Source organism: Perognathus longimembris, chromosome 26 (genome assembly GCF_023159225.1).
Source record: "Perognathus longimembris pacificus isolate PPM17 chromosome 26, ASM2315922v1, whole genome shotgun sequence".
In the NCBI taxonomy this organism is placed as follows: domain Eukaryota; kingdom Metazoa; phylum Chordata; class Mammalia; order Rodentia; family Heteromyidae; genus Perognathus; species Perognathus longimembris.
In genome coordinates this window covers 12,798,548-12,823,952 of record NC_063186.1, presented here as the reverse complement: position 1 = coordinate 12,823,952, position 25,405 = coordinate 12,798,548, and the positions used below count along the sequence as shown (strand labels likewise).

Sequence of the window (25,405 nt, the reverse complement as noted above, 5' to 3'; positions counted from 1 at the left end):
TTACCATCAGCAATACATGCAAGAAAGAAATTAAATACAGTGATGAAGAAGAAGACAAAGAATCAACCTAAACAAACAAAATAACAAAAAAAATCGTTTCCATTTCTTGGGGGTTATATTTAGTAAACATCAGCTTATAATCATGTGCATATAGCTATTGAGCCTATGTTGTCCTCTTCTGTGAGAATATCCTCCTTTAGTCTCACTGTGTGAATGTTTAGAATCCTGTATAATTTACATGTAAGTTTTTCTCATTTCTGGTGTGTTTACATGTGTGTGAGTGTGCAAAGAATGAAACAGACAGTCAAACTATTGCTACCTATTCATCTCACAAAGGATTAATACCACAGTATAAAACAATTCCAAAATTTAAACACCAGTAAGAAAAAGTCCAGTTATGGAACAGGCACATGGCTAGAAACATTAAAAATTAAAAATTACAACTGGAAAACCAATATGGAAAAAAAGAGTTTAATCATTTAAACAGTCAGAACAATAAATATCAAAGCTACAATGAGTTACCCATCAAGCAAGGCAAAAATTGCAATTTCAGGGCTGGGAATATGGCCTAGGGGCAAGAGTGCTTGCCTCATATATATGAAGCCCTGGGTTTGAATCACCAGCACCACATATGTAGAAAACGGCCAGAAATATTGCTGTAGATCAAGTGGCAGAGTGAGAGCCTTGAGCAAAAAGAACCTAGGGACAGTTCTCAGGTCCTGAGTCCAAGTGCCAGGACTGGCAAAAAAAAAAAAAAGATGCAGTTTCACTGGAAATGAAAAATGGATGTAGGCAATGAGGAAATGGAAAACATCAGGCTGAAATTTTAGGGCCAGAAAAGTTTAAGTTGAATTGGAAGATGGCAGATTGGGCAGAAGAAATATACATCTTTAAATGATTATATCAAGCATACAAAAACTCAGGGGTGGGGCTGGGGATATAGCCTAGTGGCAAGAGTGCCTGCCTCGGATACACGAGGCCCTAGGTTCGATTCCCCAGCACCACATATACAGAAAATGGCCAGAAGCGGCGCTGTGGCTCAAATGGCAAAGTGCTAGCCTTGAGCTGGAAGAAGCCAGGGACAGTGCTCAGGCCCTGAGTCCAAGGCCCAGGACTGGCCAAAAAAAAAAAAAAAAAAAAAAACCAACTCAGGGGTGAGATCTGAGCTGGATATGCATGATAGACACATGGCATTTAAATGCTGCTCCCTTGTGGTAGAAGTAAAAAAAGTAATTACTTCATATATATTAATTTAATAATGCATTAAATACCTGCAGATTCCAGTATTTAAAAAAAAAATGTTAAGAGAAGCCCTGCCTATGTGAGCCTTGAAGGGTCTCATTGAGCTAGAAGGAGTTTATACTTTCATTGTTTATTTTTGTCTTGGTAAAGTTCTTCTCATAATGCTATGGGAACTAGAGGCTTCACATTTCAGAATTACTGCTCCAATATATTCATGTGAGGATAATATAGACTCCTATTTGTCATTCATGAATATTTGTACCTGGATCTACTTCTGTATGAATCAAACCATGCAGTTGTCCACGCAGATGATCTCAAACCCAGAGGGAACTTCTGAAATTTGCTGAATTTCTTCATTAGAAAAACCAAAAATTGGAAGTAAACTTATTTCAAATGTTCTGTGTTCTTGTATGGAAGTATCACAATGGATCCACATCTTAATATTTTTTACACATTCAAAACAAAATATTTTTTAAGTCCCCAATACTGCAGTGCTGGTGTTGATATACAGAAACTAAAGATTGTATACATGCCAGAAAACTAAAATTAAATCAATGAGCAACCTGTGCAGCTTGCTCATGCCTGAATTACTCGTTGATCTGGAGGATGAGCCCTATGGATCTTGAGTAAAAGGAAACAAGGACAGAAAAGTCCATGACACAACCAACAAAAAGCCAGAAGTGGTGTTGTGGCTCCAATCTTGAGCATTAGCCTTGACAGACAAGACCATTCGAGACTGCAAATAAGCTAAACACGGATGTCTCATACCTGGAATCCTAGCTACTTCAGAAAGCTGAACATGATCAGAAGAAATTAGAGATATCATATTGATTTAATAACCAAAAAGTGCCCAATGTGAAGCTCTTGTTCAAGTGCTAGAGGACTAGCCTTCAGCAAACTGCTCAGGGACAGTGTCAAGGCTCTAACTTCCCAGGACAAGTACAAAAGAAAAACCCAAACAAAATGGTAAGCAAACACACTACTACTGACCAGTGACTAGTGCTCCCATCTATGGGCAGCTATCTTGGGCTACACCACTCATATCAGCGGTTGAAAAGGAGAGCACCTGATAGAGGCAATGACATTTTCTCTTGAAATGAGTATCCAACAGACTGCTAGGGTTCCTTGAAGGGTGACATAGTCATTTTTTTTTCTTTGTTCTTATTTTTCTTGCACAGCCATTTGTTAGTGATACCCTCGGGTACAGACCATAGCCAAGGATATGTTATTTGAATGAGTAAAGCAGATCTCATCTTAGGTAGATAAAATTCTCCTATAAGGTCTTTGAAATAATTCTTGGTAAACCTGGATTGTGGAGCATATGTGACAGGAAACAATGACACTTAACTTTGGTTTGTCTAAAGTAAAAGAGTGTGAAAGAAAGGAAAGAAACAGAGAGTCAGAAAATGCACCTAAGGGCTTTTAATCAGATCCTGGACCCTGTCTTTGAGCTTTATTGCTAAATACTAGAGGTTTGCCATTTCAGCCAAAGTGACACTTCCAGCTTTGGCTGATTAAATGGAGATAAATGTCTCAGTGATTTTCATGCTTGGCCTGGCTTCAAACCTTGATCCTCAGATACCACAATCCTGAGTAGTTAGTATTACCTCATAACCTAGCAGTCTACAATACAGACTTTTTTTTCAGATTCCTCAAAATGTAAATGTAACCAAAGACAAGGTCTGACACCACTGGCCTGTGGGGAACAAACTGCTTCTGCAGCATTATACCAGCTCAGGTTGTTCTTAATGATATCAGTTCATTGTGAAGAGCATACAGCTTAAAGTGAAGCATTTTACATCCCTAGAAAGACAAGGTATATGGAAGAAAATCAAATTCCTTTTCTAGCTGGCAGGTAGAAATTTACTCCACAGTAGATGGCAGATAAAATAATGAAAATGAGCTGTTTTGTTGTAGTACAGATGAGTTGTCAGGGTGAAGAAGACAGAGAGCACTCATCTACACAGAGTTTCCCAAGCCATTCCATGTCCTGAGAACAAAAGAGTAAATGGAAATAAATTGATGAGTAACTTCTGGCTTTTTCTCCTCATGCCCACAAGCATCACTGTTATTGCAATCTGCACCCAAAGTGTAGAGAGGGAAAAAACCCAGCAATCATCACATCTCCATCTATATGTGCTCGCTGCTTCATGGTAGAAAAGCAGCTACTTCCAGCCAAGGACCTTACCGGGAGGGGAAACTGGAGAAGATGGAATGTGAAAATCAAAAGGCACATCCCTGAAGCATCTGCCAAATTGAAATCCTGGCTGGAAGGAAGGCCCACAGTTTCAGGTGTATATTTATTATTATCTTCGTGTGTGTGCATACGTGCCTTTTTATTGACAGAGGTATGTACTGTAGAATATGTTTCTTGGAAAGCTCTTTTATGTGCAAAACTCTTCCCAGGGGCTCTGCATCTGAGGCCTTGTGTCCAGGAGGAAAACACAAATTAAAAACATGTTTGAAGATTCTCCTTCTTCATCACAGGTGCTATCCTTTCTTCCAAGACTACTGATAGTGAGGCCCTTGGGGTGAAGTTAACTTTGATAGATTTTTGTCAGACATCTGAGTCTTGACAGTATTTGTATGAAAGCCTTTTGGGTTTATGCAACTGGATTGCATCAGTAGAGCCATGTCACATGCATGTTGAAATGGCCAGAAAACAATATATGCCAGTGGGATATCAACCAAAGCTGTTCACTTCACAAATTCACTATGCAGAACACTGACAGAACATTGCTGGTTGATCCAGGCCAGTTGTCCTAAATTTCTATGTGCACAGGCCTCCACAAACCACCCCTACCTCTTCAAGGACATACGCAGAGAGAGAGGGAGGAAAAGAAGGAGGGCCTATTAATAGACAAGCTTTCCCATTTGCCTGAATGCTCCCAGAAATTATGTCAGTTCCATAAAATATTGGGGGTCCAGTGTCCCATGAAGGGGCCACGTGGAGTTATTATCCAGTGAATATCGGGGCCAAATTTGGTTGTATAGGAGTATGAGATTATGAGGTTTAAGATTGGAATCAAACTCATGCCATTGTAGCTTGTGTCCTGAGGAATTTTATACTGTGTCCCAACCATGATGAGTGACCAACAGAGCTGACAGTGGAGCTACCACAGGCAACCCCAAGAAGCAGTCTGTTTAGCCAACACAGAGAGAACAGGCACAAGAGGGGTCATCCCATGGAACGGTTCAGTTCCTTGGCCTACAGCCTGGTTACTTACTCCTCTGGGTTAGGGCTCAGACCTTGGCACCAAGATTCTTCTCCCTGTTTTGGCATGGTGGCCTCATGTAAAATGGACTCTGAGCTCCCAGCTTGCTGTGAATGGTCACTCACCCAGGGAGAGGGGCAAATCGATCTCTGGAGTGGTGAATGGAAGTAGAGCCCTGGATTAGGATTGGCAGTTCTCTGGGTGGGCCTGAAACCAGCACAGCTTCCTAGGGTCAGCTGGAACTCCTAGTAGTGTAAAACAAACTCACCAGGGAAGCCTTCATCCTAGTCATGGCACCAATGAAAGCACCCATCACAACAGACCACATGGACACAATCATGTCCAGGGAAACAGCTTATTTGTTGGCCAGGATGACGAGACCACCATACCCATGGGAGAGGGAGAAATGTGGCTTCTCCCTGTTCAGGACCATACTTATAGCATTGGGGCTGGAGGTGGGAGTTAGTTTGAATGTGCAGGTCACTGAAAATAGCGCATAGGCAGGGTGGATTCAAGGTCTTGATGGACAGTGGGAATTGGGATTGATCCCGGAGAAAGCAGTAGGAGCCCAGGGAAGAGTTCTCTTTTGCCTGTGAAGGGCACAGTAGAGTTCATTTCTGAGTGGAGGGTGTTCTGCTGGTGCATCGGGGGGCTAGAGATACTAACATTCTTCTGGTTCTCTGTGGGTCAATTGCAGATAAGTGTCTCATGGACTGCCTACCAAGGCTAGCTTGGAACCATGACCCACAGGTCTCAGCCTCCTGAGTAGCTAGGATGACAGGTGTGTACCTGGATGGCTGGTTCTAGTTTTATCACCAGTCTGGATACTGTGTGTTCAATTTAATATTCTTTGAATCTAAAAGAGCTGTTGATTTTATTTCCTTTGCGTGTGTGCATATGTGTGTGTGTGTGTGTTTGTGTGTGTTTGTGTGCATGAGAATATGTCTTTCTATATCTTTCCTGTAGGAACTATAAAGTAAAAGTATAAGACAGACATCGTCTTATCTTGATGGTAGCACAGTTTCACTCTTTTGTTTTTTTTTTTGTTTTTTGTTTGTTTTTTTTTGGCCAGTCCTGTGGCTTGGACTCAGGGCCTGAGCACTCTCCCTGGCTTCTTTTTGCTCAAGGCTAGCACTCTGCCACTTGAGCCACAGCGCCACTTCTGGCCGTTTTCTGTATATGTGGTGCTGGGGAATTGAACCCAGGGCCTCATGTATACGAGGCAGGCACTCTTGCCACTAGGCCATATTCCCAGCCCCACAGTTTCACTCTTTTGGTGCCTCACATGAAAATAAGATGAGCCAAAGCCTGAGGACATCATCCTATAGATCTGTGATGGAACTCGTATGGGTTCCAATCTCAATCCACTACTCCTGTCAGTGAATAAGCTTGTGCATACATAGATTATTATATGTATACATATAATATGTACTTCCCTGTGATACTTTTCCCTTATTAACACCAGTGTCAGCACAAGAATTTCTCCTTTACAATTGATTATAATATTTGTATAACATGGACGGGATGTCGTAAGGATCATCGATATGTCTCTTTTCTTACTCACATTTGGTAACTTGCTCCCCTTCCTGATGGTCAAAATGCACTCTGACTTCTGCATAGTGGGTACTGGGAGCTCATATTTGGTAATACGAGTTAAGTGGTTGCTACTGAATGGGCAATCAGTGTTTTTTTTTCAACAACAGTAATCAAATTTATGGATAAAATTGTCAAAATCAAAAAGAAAGAGAAAATATGAATTTCAATATAAACTGAAGCACATTGACCATGTCCTGATAAAAATACTAATGATATACAAATATTTAATAAGTCGTAGTCTATGTAAAATGAACATGAACACGATGGGTTTATTTTTGCCAATACATAGTTGTTTTTCCAACTCTAAACAAAAGCAATAGAAATCCACTGTCATTATGGAATTATGTATTAGAAATAAAGATTTCAGAACAAAGGCACAATAACAATACAAGAGGGCAAGAAGGGCTTCCATTATGTGTCCATGTGTTTTCAACAGTCAAACCTAGTATAAAACTCAATGATTTGTTCTATTTAATTATGAGTAAAGCATTTCATATAAAATTAAGACACTGTACATATAATATTTACTTGCTGTCAACCGATGTAACAACAATTGATAACATAAAAAGCATACATGGGCTGGGGATATGGCCTAGTGGCAAGAGAGCTTGCCTCGTATACATGAGGCCCTGGGTTCGATTCCCCAGCACCACATATACAGAAAACGGCCAGAAGTGGCGCTGTGGCTCAAGTGGCGGAGTGCTAGCCTTGAGCAAAAGGAAGCCAGGGACAGTGCTCAGGCCCTGAGTCCAAGGCCCAGGACTGGCCAAAAAAAAAAAAAAAAAAGAAAAAAAAGCATACATGTATATTGAATATATCTAACGTTGTATGTATAATATTCTTACGTGATTAAGCTAGGATAAGTTTAAATGTATATACAGCCATATATAATCAAACTATTATGAATCTATACTTTCTCCCACCAATACTCCATTAATCCAATACATCGTGTTATAAAATTGAAGTGTATTTTTGTTGCATACAAAAAACATTCTTGAAATTTTAAAACTATAGAGAGAGCAAAGTGGGGGACAAGAAGACAAAGGATGAAAGGAAAAGAGAGAGGTAAGGGATACAGAGAATGGGGAGAGAATGATCAAAGAAAACAGATTGAGGAATGTTGCAAAAGGCAGATATGTGAACAGAAATAAAATGAAAATATTAATATAATATATTTGGGGATTAAGCAGTGTAGTGATATAGGAGGAATTTAATGTGTTTTAAAATTATGTCAATATAACTTAGTTTAATTCAACTACCTAGGAAGGTGTGATACAGGGGTCAGATTTTCAAACCAACCCGGGAAGAAAAGTCCATTGAGACTCTTGTCTTCAGTTAACCACCACAGAGCCAAAAGGAGGTCTGTGACTCAAGTGGTAAAACCATAGTTTTAGAAAACAATAAAGTCACTGACAGTACATAGGCTTTAAGTTCAAGTCCCAAGACAGATGCCCAAACAGAAACTTTAAGTAAATGATTAATAAAGAAAAAAATTACAAAACAAATCAAGAGTGAAAAATATACTAATTGGGATGATGGAATGAATGCAGAATAAATAGGAATATCAAATAATTAAAAAATGCAACTTTAGCTAGCACTTGTGATTGTACCATCATTAGAGAAATTAGAAGCAGCACTAATTCATGAGATTATTTCAAATATATAAAATAATATCTGCTTGAGATAAGAAATGTAGATTTAATCCAAAAATTCATACATGTGACCTTAAGATGGATTATTCTTCCCAATGTGCATTTTATTCCTGAGGGCATGTAGAACATTTCTATCTGGCCTTAACAAGATGATATAGCACTTGGGGGAAAAGATGTAGCCTAAGAGTCCTGCACTAGAGGTCAAGATGGAGAAGACCTCTATAGCCACCATGAGCTTCCCCTTGGCACTGTGGTAGACAGGCAGGAAGGTGAGCCACACACTACAGAATACCAGCATGCTGAAGGTGAGGAACTTTGCTTCATTGAAGATGTCAGGCAGGTTCCTGGCCAGGAAAGCCACAGTGAAGCTGGCCAGGGCCAGGGCGGCCAGGAATCCCAAGACACAGTAGAAAGCAGTGAGAGAGCCCTTATTACACAGGATGATGATGAGGTCATGTTCAGAGTGGGCATCCATGTCAATGAAAGGAGGAGAGGTTCCCAGCCAGATTGCACAGAGAATAACCTGGATCAGAGTACAGATGGGAATGATGATGTTAGGGGCCCTTGATACCAGCAGCCACCTCATCGTTCTCCCTGGAGAAGTGAACTTGAAGACCATAACCACAGTTACAGTTTTGGCCAAGACAGCAGAAACAGCTATAGTGAATGTAACACCAAATGTGGTTTGCTGTAGAATGCAGGTGACTGAGTTGGGGCGGCCAATAAAGAGCAAGGAACAGAGGAAGCAGAAGATGAGGGAGATGAGCAGGATGTAGCTGAGAGCCTGGTTATTAGCCTTGACAATGGGGGTGTTGTGATGTTTCACAAAGACCCCAAGAACAACTGCTGTGAGTGTGGATAAACCGAGAGCCATGCTTGCCAAGGCAATCCCCAAGGGCTCTCCATAAGCCAGGAAACTTACAGCTCTTAGGAGGCACTGGTTTCTCTCTGTGTTGGAATACTGATGATCTGTACACTTCACACACTGCTCCATATCTGGTGATAAGTGTGGTCTATCATTAGTTCTTGTTTAGTTCCATTCATTTTTTCAAAAAAATTAAGAAATTGTTTAGGTAGATGTAATCCTAACACATTAACATTTCCTATCATAAATGTACTTTCATTTTCTACATCAAAACCTTCTAACTTTCCATATTCTTCTTTATGTAAACTATTTTTTCAACTTTTTATTTCCTCTTCAGTAACCACATGTATCAACAATGTGCCAATTCTGACAGGCTAATATCGTAACACCCTTTGTTTTAATACTTTTGTCACTCTTTTTAGCAGTTAGCAGTGCGCACAGTTCCGAAACCCTATAGAAAATTGTGAATGACACGGCATAAATTTTCATGCATTTCTTTTTCTAACACTGTTAATCTCTGTGGCACATACTTGCAGTCCTACTCATCTGTGAAGTAATGGAACAGAGAAAACAATCTTTGATTCTCCAAAGCCATGGTATGTACAACACTCAGTCTCACTTCTTAAACCGATTCCATCTTTCTGAACACTTTCTCTGTTGCAGGACCAGTTCTCTGTACTATGAAATAAAAGTGTGCAAAATCAGTGTTTTCTGTGCGAACAAAATGTATCTATTATGGTAAACACTCTCCTGAATATGATGTGCTTAATTTTTTGTTAGAGTTTTAAACTTAGTGATTAATGACAAGAAGGATTTCCTGGAGATAAGTTTGCCTGCATAGACTAGAAAATATTAATAAAATATTTTTTTTTCAAATCGTGAACTGTGGTATTTCAACTAGGAATGCCATCAGTTCTCACAGTTAAATTAACAGGGCAAAGGAATATGGGCTCTGTAATCTTAATATACAACTTTTGCATTGACTTTATTGGATTGTGGAAATCTAGGCAGAGATGAAGAAATTCTCCCCAAATCATGGGCTTACCTGTACCATTAGCAATCTCATTCTCTGTGCAAGGGGTACAATCAAAGCAACAGACAGCCTCCCCCTCCTGAGGAGATTTCCTATATCCAGGACCACAGCTCTCACTGCAGACAGAATGAGGAGTCTGAGGGAAATCATATACTTGTCAGTAACTATTCAGATTTTACCTAACACTCTAAAACCTTCAGTATTTTAAGACTTAAGTTATTAATCAATATTTCCTTGCAAGTAAGTCTAGTAACTGAAGACAGTTACTGACTTTATATGCTATGAGTTATTGAGTAATGTGGGAACTTTTAAAGGTAGAAATTAATGGTGAGAAGGTTAAGTCCTAGTTTCCTGCCCTATGGAATTGTATTGAATTCATGTCATTATATGTTGTCTCACCTGTGGCATGGTAAAGAGAAGAGAGGAGGAATCCTTTTCAAACCTCTAAATGATGTAAAGTACAGCACAGATCTCCCTTTTGTAAGGTTATGTGAACTGCAGGCCCATCCTATTTCCCTCTTCATTTTCCAGTAGCAATGAGAAGAGAATCTTCTTTTCACCAAGGCCCCTTCAATGGTACCTCTAACCACAGATGCTTAAATAGTAGGCCAACTAACCAATGAATGAAACTGACACAGAAGGGAACAAAATCAACTTTCACCCACATAAAGTGATTCCTCAGGTACTTTGTCACAATATCAGAACCCCTCTAAATTTATATTTTAAGACAATATTGTAAATCAACATTTTGAAATACACTTATTTTTTTGTTCTGATCCTTGAGTTTTAAGTCAAAGACTGGGCACGGTTCTTAAGCACTTTTTACTCAAGATTAGCACTGTAGTACTTGAGCCACCGTTCAACTTTCAGATTTTGGTGGTGAATTGAGATAAGAGTGTCATAAACTTTTCTGCCTTTTTGAGATTTTTCCTGACCTGTAATCTTAGATCAGAGAACATTAGAATCCTGAGTAGCTAGGAGGGCAGATATGATCACAAGCACCTATCCTTATTAAATTATTATGTTCCTTTTCTATTCGAGAGTCACTCAATAAAATTGTTAGGTTGGAAATAATTAAATGTTTGATACATAGGATACAAATTTCTAGGTGTACATGTACCAAACCTAAGGCTTGAATTCAGGAAATGAGTATTGTATCTGAGCTTAATTGCTTAAGTCAGCAATTCACAACTTGAACAAGAGCTCCACTTCCATCGTTATTACAGGTTAATAGGAGATAATTGTCCTAAAGACTCTCATGCTTGGTCTGACTCCAAACCATGATATTCACATTTCAGCCATCTCAGTAAGTATGGTTACAGGAGAATGTTGCTAGCACCAAGCCAGATAAACAATTTAGTGTTGAATTTTGCTTACCTGTACGTTTTTCCATCATTATGTTTAGATCCAACTCACCTCTGTAGTTCCTATGGCCCACTGCACCATATCTTCCGATAAAGACAGTTGATGGCCATGTAGAGCACATGGAGAAAACGTTCCTATTTTCACCTCAAGTTGAAGACCTTCTGGAAAATTCCAAATGTTCACAATGTCATACTCTGCCTCAAATTTCCTTCTCTCATCCCAAATCACTTGGTCTCCAGCAGCATTGTTAAATTGGATATTCTTCAGGAAAGCATGCAGCTAAAAGAGATGCATCATCTTATGGTGAGGTCTATTTAGATCTAAGACAGAAAACTTGAACTAAGAAAAACTCCTCATTGCATTTAATATCACATTCAGAATTAAGGCTTACAACAGACATCTAATAAGGTATCCCATAAGAAAAACTATGGAGGAATAAAAATATTATTTCTTAACCTTGGTCACTCTGAAAGGAGTTAGAAGGCTTCTTCTTAAGGGAAACTAATTCTACATATAGTCATGAATGAAACAATTCTAAGTTGCCTACCTGCAGTTTGCCACAGCCATAAATTTTATGATTGTGTATCAATTGAGCTTGCTAAAATTTCAAAACAAAAGGTAGAATTATCCTAGATCACTTTTGAAAAATGGATAATTTTGCTCAGCAGAACATCCTTTGCTACTTCTTAAGAAACTAAAAGGGGAAAGATGAATTAACAGTTTTCAGGACATTAGCTATGATCATGGTGAAGTTATCCATAATTAAGAATTTATAAAAGCAGAATACATGTGTTTCTTTTTATTGACCTGCTTGTGCGTAAGGTCATATGAACACATATGTAGAGCACATCACAGATAATTAATCAGCTATAATGTCTTGGATTTTTGAAACATACTTGAAACATTACATTTCATACAGTGAGCAACCCCTCTAAGGAGTGACTGTGCTCATGATGTATGCCATCCAAGAGTGAAGACCTTACCTGTGCAGGGGAAGGCAGTGTCCCTTTTCGGTTTCCCATGGTTTGCATTTCCGTTTGATGAAGAAGCATATCATGGAGAGCCTGGGCCACAGAATACACAGCATTGTGTATATTGTAACTGTTTCCAGACATAGTTACGTCATAATTATGCCTAGGCAACCAATCCAAGGAGGCATCATGAGGACAGTTCTCCCATGTTACACAGTCAGATTCAGAAATGGAACAATTAAAAGAGAGAAACCACAGTCGAGCAAGGAAAAAGTCTTCTGGGTATTTGGAAGGGCTAACTGCCTTGACAAAATCTGTGAATCCAGAAACATATGGATGATGATGTGAGAAAATCAGAGGTACATGGAAGGATCCTAGCAGGAAATATTTCTTTCTGAGGCTTAACTCCCACTGTGAGTTCAATATACAGACTTTGCCCTTTATTAACACTTGTTCAACCCATTTCATTAAATCTAGTAGGGATTCATCATCACCGTATATGATGAGAATGTTTGATGAAGATTTATTAATCTGGTTATAAAGGGACATGATTTTGAGTGCATATGATATGGCATTGGTTGGAATCACTAGCTCAAAGGCTATACAAACTCTGCTCTTGGCCATTTCTTTTTTCAATTCAGGAAGAATCCACAAACCATTCTCATCTTCTAAGGTGAACATTCCTACCCAGTTCCAGTTGAAGTGAAGCAGTAAGGAGACCATGGCAGTGGCCATTGATGTGTCCTTTGGGGCCATCTGATAGAGAGCGGGGAACTTGTTACGATCATTCAGTGCATGATCAAAAGGCCCAAAGGTAAGCTAAAGAGAATGAAAATTAGACAGCCCATGAATGAGAATATTACCATCTATCACAATCTCTGCATTGAAGTGTATTAACTAAGTAACCAGTAAAATTAGATGGAAAGTCATTTTTTATCAAAAATTTTCCATTTTTTAAATTGTTTTTCTTTTAATTGTTTTTAATTGTTTTCAAATATTTTAATAGTTGTGCAATGTATCAATGTACTCATACAATACCTTTGATCTTTGTCATTTCTGTCTATAACTCCTATCTTTACCATCCACACCCATTCCAACTTTCCTAAGTCCATTTTTATAACTTTATGTTGAATATTATGTTGCATTTCCCACCCAACTGCTTCAACTCCCCTTTCCTCTGCTCTGTTAAATATAAAATATGTATATGTATATTATATTATATTATATATATTATATTATATATATGTATATATATCACCTTCCAACAAGATAGGCTTCAGCTTTCCATCGTTCATTTATTTTTATACTGTCTGTTACTTGGTCAGCCATATTACACCTTGGGATTCCACCGTATATAAACAATCAATTAGTCAGATGGATCATGCATATACACACATGGCTTTTTATATATGGACTTATTTCATATTTTGTAGTCATATTTTAGCCCTAACTTTCATATATGAGAGGACACATGTCCTCTCTCTTTCTGAACCTGACTTCATTCAACATAATGTCTTGCATGAGTGTGTGTGTGTGTGTGTGTGTGTGTGTGTGTGTGTACAAGACAGCTAGTAGAGTACAATGAACTCAGGGTCTCATGCACTAGGTTGATTTTTTTCCCTCAAGGCTAGCACTCTGCCAATGGAGCCACACATTCACTTCCTGCTTTTGGCTGGCTAACTAGACATAAAAGGTTTTTGAGTAACTGGGAATACAGGTGTGAGCTAGCAGCAGATTGGTCAACATATATCCACACTTTAAAATCATTTCCTATTTCTTGCTTCAAAAAATACCTTTAGTCTGCTCTTAATTTTTTTATCCTCTTTGCTCACATAGAACTATAAATATCCAATTATTTGGAACTCATTTTTTTGATATCACAGTTAATTAGGCTCACACATCCAGTATCTCCCTTTATTCTTTTCTATCACTTGAAAATGGCACAAAATTAGACATTTATTTAATAACCCCCACTTTCCCACCCTCACCTGTGGATACCTGTAGAGGCTCAGCAACATTCCAATCTGGGAAGATGTTAATCCTGATGGTCCCGTAATCACTGCTATTGATTTTATGTCTCTCATACAAGAGTAATTTGGACTCTTGTACTTCCCAAAGAGGCAAGTGAAGTGATTTTTAAATGCTAGCCAATCTCCAAATTGAACATCATAGATATCAAATCCCAGAGACAAGTTGTGTAAAAGATGAGAATTTTTGTTGATTTCTTCAACAGCAAAAGCCAAGGCTAAAACAAACTGGTAGTTTTTGAAGATAAACCTAAATAATGAGCATAGAAATTTAGGAGGAGTAATTCAAAACATATGACATTAATGGATTGAATATTGCTTATTTATTTTTTTGGCCAGGGAATAGTTTAAAACATTACACTATCTTAAATGAGTTAGTACTTGGATAGTGGACCGTATCTGACATGAAATAATGACACAGTGGTTAGTTTGATACAGTAACTTCATATCTACCATAAAAGACAGAGAGAAAAAGAGAGAGAGAGAGAGGAGAGAGAGAGAGATACAATGTGTGTATGGATAGGTGTCAGTGTCCTGGAGCTTGAAATCAAAGCGTGGACACTTTCCTTGAACTTTTTTGCTCAAGGGAAGCATTCTGTTACTTGAGCCAAAGCTCCACTTCCAGCTTTTGTATGTATAGTTGGAGATAAAATTCTCAAGGACATTCATGTCCAGGCTGGCTTCAACCCTCAATTCTCAGATATCAGCCTTTTGCATACAGAGGATTACAGTCATGAGGTCACCAGACTACAATAAGAATTTTAATCAATTTCCTCAAAATATGTGTCACAAAATTTTTTTTTCAGACCACTGGCCAGTGGAGAAGGAAAGGTTTCTGTAACCTTTTGGTACAGAATTCGTGCCGCTGACTCAGGTTGTCTCTAATAACATCACTTCATTATCAACCATGATAGCTGTAATGCAGGAGATATAGGGATGTTGGAATAAAGTGAACAACTTACCCCTGGAAAGGAAAAGCTACACTGAATGACACAAGTGTCTTCTACTGACAGGCAGAAAGTCACTCAGGAGTATGTGCAAGATAGAGCAATGAAACTAAACTGCTTCAGGTACACTAGGGATGGCAGTCAGAATAGAAAAGACAAAGGATATTGTTTTGCACACCCAAGTTCCCTCAGCCATTGCCAATCCTGAAAACAAAGCAGTAAATGAAAATAGAATGATAAGTTACTTACGGATTACTGTCTTCTTTCCTGGAACCATCACTGTTATTGTCATCTGTTCCTAAAGTGTAGAGAGGGAAAAATCCAGCAATCAGCACATCTCCATCCATGTGTGCTCGGTGCTTCATTGTAGAAAAGCAGCCACTGCCAGCCAAGGACTTGACAGGAAGGGGAAGCTGGAGAAGAATGAGTATGAAGATCAAAGGGCACATTCTTGAAGCATCTGCCAAGCTGAAATTCTTCCTGGAAATGAAGGTTGCAGTGCCAAGTATGTATACTCATATACGTTTGTATGTATGCATATGTGTCTTTTTATTGGCAGAGGTTTACACTGTAGCCCATGTTCTTTCATGGATGCCTCTTGTGCATCCCCAGGGAAGAATGTGTAAAACTCTTCCCTGAGGCCCTCCATCTGAGGCTTTGCATCCAGGAGAAAAACAAGATTGAAAACATGTTTTCCTATTTTTCTTTTTAACCACAGGTGCTATGATGTTTCCAAGACCACAGATACTGAAGCCCCAGAGATGAAAGTTATATTTGGTCCACCATCTGTGTCAAGATAGTAATTGCATGAAAGCCGTTTGGGAAGATGCCACTAGATTGCCTCAGAGGATAATATTTGCATGTGAACTGTGAAATGCCAAGAAAAATTTCTAGGCCATTGAGATGTCCACCAAACATGAGAGCACCATACCCATAGGGTCAATTCACATACCCAATATCCATTAGAGCCACAGAGCATTGCTGGCTGATGCAAGCAGGTTTCAGCAAGTATTCCATATGCAGTGGCCTCTACAAATGTACTCATTTAGTATTACCTAAGGAAGCTATGATGCTGCTGAAGTGTATAATCATTCAATGCCAAAACTTAGTTTCACGATTACATTCTGAACTTTCACCTTCAAACAGGTTTAAATTTTTTTCGAAACTTTCAAATATAAATCAGGTTATTTTCATGATGCACCTGTCTGAGAACATGTGGTAATATATCTCATTCTTCTCTATCATAAGCCTTGGTCAATACAGAAAACAACTCTATATTTACTCTTATCACAATACATCAAAATTTCATGAAGAGACCTCATTGGCCCCAGAGAACAAGGCCATTGTATGTCATTTTCAACAAAGTAGCCATTTTCACAATATTGTTTAGGGCTATCCATGAACATGAAAGGATGAAAGGTCTTTACATTTTCTGCTATTTGTGATGATTTTGTTCAGACTTCTTTAGTTTTCACTATAAAGCTCTTATATCTCTTTGGTTGGGTTAGTTCATAGGTTTTTGGGGTTTTTTGGTTTTTTTGAAGCCATTCAAAATGGAGTTGTTTTCATGATTTCCCTTTCAGCTTGTACACTGCTAGTGTATGGAAAGGCTACTGATTTTGTGAGTTGATTTTGTATTCTGCTTCTTTGCCAAATTGGTCGATCAATTCTAAGCTCTTGGCTCTTCAACATGGAGCTTTTTGGGTCTTTGAAGAATAAGATCATGTTGTTTGCAAATAGGGATAGTTAAATTTCTTCTTTCCCTATGAGAATCTTTTTAATGTGTATTTTCTTTCCTGATTTCTATGAGTAGGAATTCCAGAACTATATTGAAGAGGAGTGGAGAGAGTTCATATCCTTTCCTCTTCCTGATTTTAGGGGAAATATTTTTAGTTTTACCTCATTCAGTATGATATTGGCTGTTGATGGGTCATTTATAACTTTACTATTTTAAGGAATGTTCCTTCTATCTATAGCCTCTCCAAAGCTTTTAACATAAATTGATGTGTTTTTTCAGTCTTTTTCTACACTTATTCAAAGGATCATATGGTTTATGTGTGTGGCTCTGTGGGTATCATGAAATATATTTATTGATTTATGTATCTTAAACCAGCCTTGCATCATGGGATGAAGCCTACTTGGCCATAATAAATTATTTTCATTTGTTTCTGGTTCTATTGGGTATTATCTCATTGGAGAGCTTTGCATATGTGTTCATCAGAGGAGTTATTCTGTAGTTATTTTTATATTTGGCCCTTACCTGATTTGGGGATGTGTGTAATGGCTTCGTAGAATGGGATTGGAATTGCTCCATCTGTTTCCAATTCATGGAAATGCTTGAGAAATATTAGTGCTACTTTGTCTTTAAAAGACTTATAGAATTGAGCTGTGACACCATTCGATCTTGAGCTTTTCCTTGATGGAAGACTTCTGGTTACTTCCTCAGTCTCTTATCTTTTGTCTTGTATATTTCTTCTTAGATGCTGTTCTTTATGGTTCTCTGAAGAGTGAGTTTTTTTCTCTCTTGAGATTGGCAAGTTTTAAGTTATTACTTTATTGAATTTATTTTCCTTACAAAATTTATTTTAAAGGTTATGTACAGAGGGGTTATAGATACATAAGTAAGGTCATGAGTCATTTTTTGAACAGTTCTTTCTCTTATTTACACTCATTTCCCCTGCCCTCCATGACCCCCATACCCCCAAGTAAAGTTTGTTTCCAATATAGACTCTGGTATTGTTGGTTCATTGTTTCATCCTTTGTTTCACCATTTCTGTGAGTCTACTTCTCAAAATCAGAGAAAGTTATACACAAGACAAAAGATACAGAAATTGAAATTAGTGACAACAGAAAATAAACCAAATGAACAAAATAAAGGAAAGAATTAGCTACAAACAATATACTAAAAGAATAATCCTGTTGCTTCCATTTCTTGGAGTGCATTTCAATAAGCATCATGTTATATACTCATATGCACATAACTATAGAACTATTATCACCAATGAGGGAAATCACGCAGTCTATGTTTCTTTGGGTTTGGCTTGCTTCACTTGATATACTTTTATCCCAGTCTTTCCATTTCCTTATAAATGGTGCAATAGCATTCTTTCTGTTGGAAGCATAGAATTCCATTGTTGTATATATATCGCATTTTCTTGAATCATTTATTTACCACTACCGATGGACATCTGGGCTAATTCCATATCTTAGCTCTGGTAAATAATGCAACAATGAATATGATTGTGCTGTAGCTTTACTGTGGCCTTGTTTATAGGCTTTGGTGTATATTTCCAGGAAGGGGATGGCTGGGAAATAGGGAAGCTCTATGTTTATTCTTTGATGAACCTCCATCCTGCTTTCCTAAGTAACTGAATAACTTTATTTTCCCATCAACAATGTAGTAATGTTCCCCTTGGGCCACAACCCTGCCAACATTTTGTATTATTAGTTTAATTGATATTGGCCCTTCTAACTGGATTGAGGTGAAATCCCAATGTTGTTTTGATTTGCATTTCTTTATGACCAGAGATTTTTAACATCACTTTGTGTGTCTATTGGCCATTGTTTTTACTTCCTCTGAGAAACCTCTCTAAGTCTTTAGCCCATTTATTCGTGGGGTTATTGAGTTTTTGTGGGTCCATGTGCACACTGAACTTCTGTGACACGAACACCATCAATGACTATTTCTGTGACATGCTCTCTTGCTAAAGATGTCCTGCAGCAGCACTTAAGTCAAAGTTCCATGGTATGCATTGTGCTGGGGACAATATTCCTCTGTCCATTCTCTTCATTCTCATCAATTAGGGCTTCACTCTTTCCAGCCACTTCTACAGTAGCTCCTCTAAATTCAGATCTAAATCTTGAACACCTGTGTTGACTACATAATTGCTGTTTTCCTGTTCTCTGGAACAGATACATTTGTATATGTCACTCACGCTCCATACAAATGAGGGAGGAAATCTCCTCTTTCTTTTATCCCATTGTAATTCATATGAGGAAAATTTTAACCCACATTTTCAGAAATAAAGTTGTCAATGTTATGGTGAGAAAAACACTGATTAGGAAAGAGTTTTCATCAGGAAGTATCTGCAGTTACAGATATAAAATCTATTTTCTTGTAAGTTGAATTGGAAATACCATTTTTTTCTTATTATAGTAATGATTACTTGAATATCCACTTAAGGTGTTTTGCCAATTTTTATCTATAGTGTATTTCTTTTCACCCATTTAACAAATATCTATAAAGAAAAATTTTTATCTCTCATTTATTGACATTGTAGCTTTTTACTCTGAAGGAAATGATCTTATAATCAAATAACTTTAGGATGAACTTGTTTCTTACAAAGGCTTGCAGTGCTTTATTTCAATTTGTTATTGTCATTTGGAAAAATAAGCAATTTCTTTCTACTCTTTGCTTTACATCATCCATTTAGAAAGAATATGACTATACTTTAACACCAGTAATTCATAAATATGGAAAGTCTGACCTGCAAACCACTATGTGCTTTAGGCATTGTCCAGCATTAAAATTCTTTGGGCAATTTTTTATATTTATCTGCATACATGAAAATGCACACACACACACACACACACACACACACACACACACACACGAAAGGAGGCATTTAGCAAGAGAGGTATCATGATGGATTTCAGAAGCCATGTCAGCAACTGCTGAGAAAATGATGAACTTGCCTACATCAGCTTCTCAGGTAACAGGGATTACCAACCTAATTCACCTGGCTAATTTTCAGCTTTGTGATAAAAAATCGAAGACTGAATTCTGGGGTTGTGGGAATTGTTTTGCATTTTAATTGGTGGTGGGTACCCAACCCGACACACTTGTCACAACTAATCAAATTTTGCACCAAAGGCAATCAATTTTTATCATGTGTGCATTTTAAATAGCAATAAGTAAACAGCAAAGTAAAAAGGGTGCTTATGTTCTGAGTGTTTTTGTCTTAACCCTCTTCTTTATTGAAACCATTTTCACACCCTTTTCAATGAAATTCTATGCAACACACACACACAGAGTATAGTTTTAAAAATTGCATTTTACATAATGGTTGTATTTTATCAATTGTATAGTGTAGGACCCTCTTCATCTTTCTAAAAGTTAAGGCTTACATTTTATATGCAAGCTATTCTTGTCTCAAAAGATCAGGAAATATTTTATATTATTTTTCCAAAATTACTACATCTCAACCAGTACCAATTACCTTTCAACTCCACTGGTTCAACAGTTTTTCTCTTTCCCAACAAATGAGCTATCAAATGGATTTCCAGGACTGCAAAAATGTAACTAAAAAATCTTAGGAAAATTCAAGTATCATCTATAAATAAAGCACTAGTTCTAAAATAGAAGTCACCTTTAATTAAGTAAAACGCATAAAATGGCATAGGCATTAAGAAGACTTGAAAGTGGTAGACATGAAAGCAAGAGAATATGTTTATTCTAAGAATTGTACTTAAGCAACAGTGTGGCTTAAGTACAATTCAATATCATGGACCACAATAAATATATATTGACAATTACATGTTGATTTTACTTCACAAATTAAATATGAATTTTCTAACAAAAACCTTTAATATACAGTATTTACAGTTGGGTTGTATTTAATGATATATATTATATATATAGTATATATTATAGATATTACATATATATTATATATACAATATATATATATATATATATATATATATATATATATATATATATATATATATAATGAAATACTGGCATTTGACTGTTTCATATTCTTGCCCAGGGGAAGACAGAGAAGCAATGGAACTTCTGTCTCACATTTCCTTTTAAGCACCGTATGTGAGATTTCTTCAGAATTGCTTTTTTTTTTTTACTGTCAAAACATTAATTAGTTTATAAGATAAAGCCCATTATTAAAACAATAAAAGAACAAATACACCCTTTCTTGGTAATCTTAGACATGCAAAATGGTTTTTTTTTTTTTTTTTTTTTGCCAGTCCTGGGCCTTGGACTCAGGGCCTGAGCACTGTCCCTGGCTTCTTCCCGCTCAAGGCTAGCACTCTGCCACTTGAACCACAGCGCCGCTTCTGGCCATTTTCTGTATATGTGGTGCTGGGGAATCAAACCTAGGGCCTCGTGTATCCCAGGCAGGCACTCTTGCCACTAGGCTATATCCCCAGCCCGCAAAATGGTTTTTAATAATAGAAATTGTGCTAATGGCTAGGAATCACAGAAAACTTACTGTTAAAATGAGTGTAAACACAGCACCCCCTAAATTTCTCTCCAGAAAGTCAAATTGATATAAGATTAAAACCCTGCGAGTAATATGTGAAAATTATAAGTTCTCTGTACTATGATTTCAGGTGCAAAGTGTTTTAGTTTCAGATCAAATCTTCTTTCTTTGTAAAATTTTTCTCAAGGCTGTTTTAAGATCCTTGTTTCTCAAGCTGTAGATAGAAGGATTCATCATGGGAACCACAATGGTGTAAAACACAGGGGAGATTTTCCCCTCATCCAGGGACCCAGCTGATAAGGGTTTAAAACACATAAATTCCCCTGATCCAAAGAAGAGAGAGACAGCAATGATGTGGGAGCTGCAGTTGCTGAAGGCTTTTGACCTGCCCTCAGAGAAGCTCATGTTTAGGATACTGGAAAGAATAAAAGTATAAGAAATTAAGATTGTGAAACTGGGCACAATGATATTGATGACTGATGCAATGAAAATCTCCAACTCAGAGACATAGATGCTAGTTCAGGACAGCTGTAATAAAGGCTGCACATCACAAAAAATAGTGGTTGATGATGTTTCTATCACAGAAGGTCAGTCTCAGGACACATCCAAAATTGACCATGGAACCAGAAAATACCACCAGGTAGGAAACAAGGATAAGATAGGAACACACATTAGGGGACATGGAAATATTATACAGCAGTGGACTGCAGATGGCCACATAGCAGTCATAAGCCATCAATGTCAACATGAAGCATTCAGAAATAATGAAAAAAATAATAAAGTAGAGCTGACTCATGCATCCAATGTAAGAGATAATATTCTTGCTCAGTACAAAGTTCATCAGCATATTATGGGTAATCACAGAAGAGTAACAGAGGTAGATGAGGGACAAATTAAAAAGGAAAAAGTACATGGTGTGGTGAAGATGTGAATTCAATGCAATGAGAATTATCCCCAAATTTCCCAATGCAGTGACTGCATACATTATTAGAAACAGAAGAACCAGGGGTATTTGTAAATTCACCTGGTCTGTTAATCCCATCAGTATGAATTCAGTCACAAAAGAGCCATTTGTTGGACCCATTCTATAGGAAATATTTTAGACAGAGGGAAAAATTTTGTCATTAGAGAATGCTTTAGATATTCCAAATTCTTCATCTTCCACAAGCCTGATATTTCTGCTGGGAGACAGTTAAATGCATTTTCCTGAAAATCTTAGAATCTGCCTTTCATTCTTTGTAGATATTAAATGACATTTGCCACCTCTTACTGGTGTCATCAACATTAAATACATTTAAGTCCATCTCCAATTTAGCCTACATAGCTAAAGCTAGTGTGGTCATAGGCAAACAGGATTTAGAGAAACAAAGGGAAAAACGATAGGATTCTTCTCTCCTCTCTCTTTAAGGTTTCACTTTTTGTTGACTACTGAAACCGAAGCCAGATTCCTCATTACCCTGTTGCTTAAACCATTAAACTTAGAATCATGAACACTCCTTCTAATCCAAAGCAAAAATAGAGCCCAGAAATATGTGCTACTGCCCAATGTCATAAGAAAATTCGTAAATGTAGAACAGTAAGAGCCCTCTCCAATGAGATGAAACTTTCTATTTAAAGTACTGCAGACCCCATGTCAACTGATTCTGAACATAGTTGGCTCCCTTTCCAAAGATATTTTTCTACCTATTTCATTTGACTTGTAGGATTGCAGAACATGGGACGGAAACAGCATATTTTTCATCACTTAGCTCTATCTGGAAAAAATGAACACATTATGCTAAACAAAATAAGGAACTACTGGTATAAAAATATTGAATGATCTCACCTGTTAACTGCCATAAGCATAGAATAGAGAACACTCTACTGAGAACAGTGGAGAGAATATCAGATGGTATTGGCCAAAGATTCAGAAGTTCCAATTATTCAACAAGATTGGATTTAAGAGATCTATCATGCTTTACATTACCAAGTGACTTCTGTATTATTACTAAACATTTAATAAAAGGAAATATCCTTTCTTTTCTTTTTTTTTCTTATTTGTTGTCAAAGTGATGTACAGAGAGGTTACAGTTTCATACGTTAGGCCTTGGGTACATTTCTTGTACTATTTGTTACTTCCTTTATATGGTCACTAAATATATACACATTTCGCAACTTATGTGTTAATCAGATGATCAAATTGGGTATCTCATGCAACTGATATGTCTCCTGTAAGCTTATTTCCTCAAAGAAATATATCCAACAATTTACATGGCAGATATAGACCCAAAAGTGATAAATATAAAAGAAATTATGCTATCAACAGTTTTGCAACTTTCACTCCTTAAGTGAGAAAAACAGTGCTTATTCATCGTTGTTATGTATCCATGCTCTTGCTCATGGAAACATGGAATCTCCTTCTAACTATTAGATTCCTTTGCTTTGAAGAGAAAAACACACTTAATATCTTATATTTCCTGGAAATCTGTCGTCGGGGTCCTAGTGTATAATAATTTTGTACCCTAAGATATGACAAAAATAAACATCAATTCTTTTGATCACTTTGCCACTTTAAGAGATAACAGAAGATTTTGCCCAGGTTCAAAGTAATTGAAAGTCTTGGTTATAAGCAAACCACAGCTTTCTCCAACTCTTTCCAGCAAACAGATGCCAAGTCTTAATAGGAAAGCTTTGGGTTATATTCACAACTACGTGTAGAAGCATGAAGAATTCCCAAGGGAATTCTTTACTCAATTTTTTTCTCTCAGTGTTTTCTCAAGCTTTACCTTCTCACTGGGGATTGTCCGTCCTTCAGGGTAGACCTAATATTAGAGTTTCCCTCTCATTGTGTATTTTCCATTCCTCAATGTAGAGCAAATATTAAACTGTCTTCTTTCCCTCACCGGATCTCTTCAGGGAAATCTACGTCACTCTTTTCTGCTTTTATGATCGTTTCTTTTTGTTGAGCTTATTTTATTTTATTAATGTTTAATTTTATTATCTATAAGTAGTTGTACAAAGGAATTGTCAATGAACAAGTAGTTTATGAATACACTGTGTCTTGATCAATGCCATTCCTTTCAATATCGTCACCCATTCCTCCCTCCTCACCCCATCCTTCACTCATCTTAATGTTGCAGGATATACACTGTATTATTGTCTACATTTCTCACTCTTTTCCGCTTACTTTGTCTACCAATTACCACTTGACCCCACCCAATCCCTGTCAAGTACCCACTTCTTGGGTTTCTATTTTGCTGAATATTGATTTTTGCCGAATTTTGATTTTGCCTTTCCAGGCAGCATCACGATTTGAGATCTCCTTTGAATCTACCATATTTCAGTTAATACACTTGTATACCAGCCAACATAGTTACTTAGGAGTTTGTAGGCTAAAGTGAGTTTCCACATACAAGGGTAAAGATGGATCCTTTGTCTCTTTGGGCCTGACTTACTTCACAAAATTTGCCAGATGTACATAGGATAATGGCCTAATATCCAGAATATACAGAGAACTCTAAAAAAAAAAAACCTTCAAAAACACAACAGCCCAATTAATGAATATTCCAGTTTGCTAATGGGAGTTTTCTAAGAAGAAACAAAAATGGTCAATAGACACATGAAAATGTGCCCAATAACTGTCCTTCCTATTGCTATTTTAAACATTTGAAAGGACGATAGATACAGAAAATTTATTGCCTTCATTGTGATCTAGTGTATTCTCTCTACAGGCAAGCAGTGTTTCAAGGATAAGCAAGATTTTTGTTTTATTTTCCTGCTTTTGTTTCCTATGTGCTATGGATTCACTTGCCATCTCCTTATGTATGATAGACAAACTCATCCCTAGATTCCTCATCAATGTTTTCTTTAAATATTTTTCATTACCAATTCTGGGTTTTAGTTTAGGGCCTGACCTCAGGTGGACTAGACAGGTGTTCTACCTATTTTTCCCACAGTCCCAGGATTTTTTTTTGAAACACAAAAGAATCTATTTTTGGTAAACTGGATAATTTTGCCTTGAATTCATAATTAGGCAGAGAATTTGGCCCTGTAGATCACTCTCCTGTCATCTTTTCCCTGCCACAACTTCCCCATAACCTTCCCTATTGTCTCCTTGTCAGTCTTTCGTAGGACAGTTTCTCTACACCTGGGGAATCACCTAGAAGACACCCTGTGGAATGGTGTGTGAATCAGGGCTGATTGTTAGGAATGGTGAAGAGACTCTTTTGAGTGTTGTGACTTGGATCCAGGCCTTCATTCATTGGTGATATTTACAATGAAGCAACAAAAGA

The 25,405-nt window shown here is 37.4% G+C and overlaps 1 protein-coding gene and 1 pseudogene across 1 annotated transcript; both read right to left on the bottom strand.

Annotated features, from left to right (window-relative positions):
• Positions 1 to 7,778: 7,778 nt before the first annotated feature.
• Positions 7,779 to 12,083, bottom strand: LOC125342381 (vomeronasal type-2 receptor 116-like). The gene is made up of 5 exons (XM_048334495.1): positions 11,952 to 12,083; positions 11,516 to 11,566; positions 11,020 to 11,247; positions 9,616 to 9,739; positions 7,779 to 8,701 (listed from the first exon to the last, which is right to left on the bottom strand). The coding sequence occupies exons 1-5, from the start codon at positions 12,081 to 12,083 to the stop codon at positions 7,779 to 7,781; spliced, it is 1,458 nt and encodes a 485-aa protein (XP_048190452.1).
• Positions 12,084 to 21,287: 9,204 nt separating this feature from the next.
• Positions 21,288 to 22,218, bottom strand: LOC125342510 (annotated as a pseudogene).
• Between the last annotated feature and the right edge of the window lie 3,187 nt (positions 22,219 to 25,405).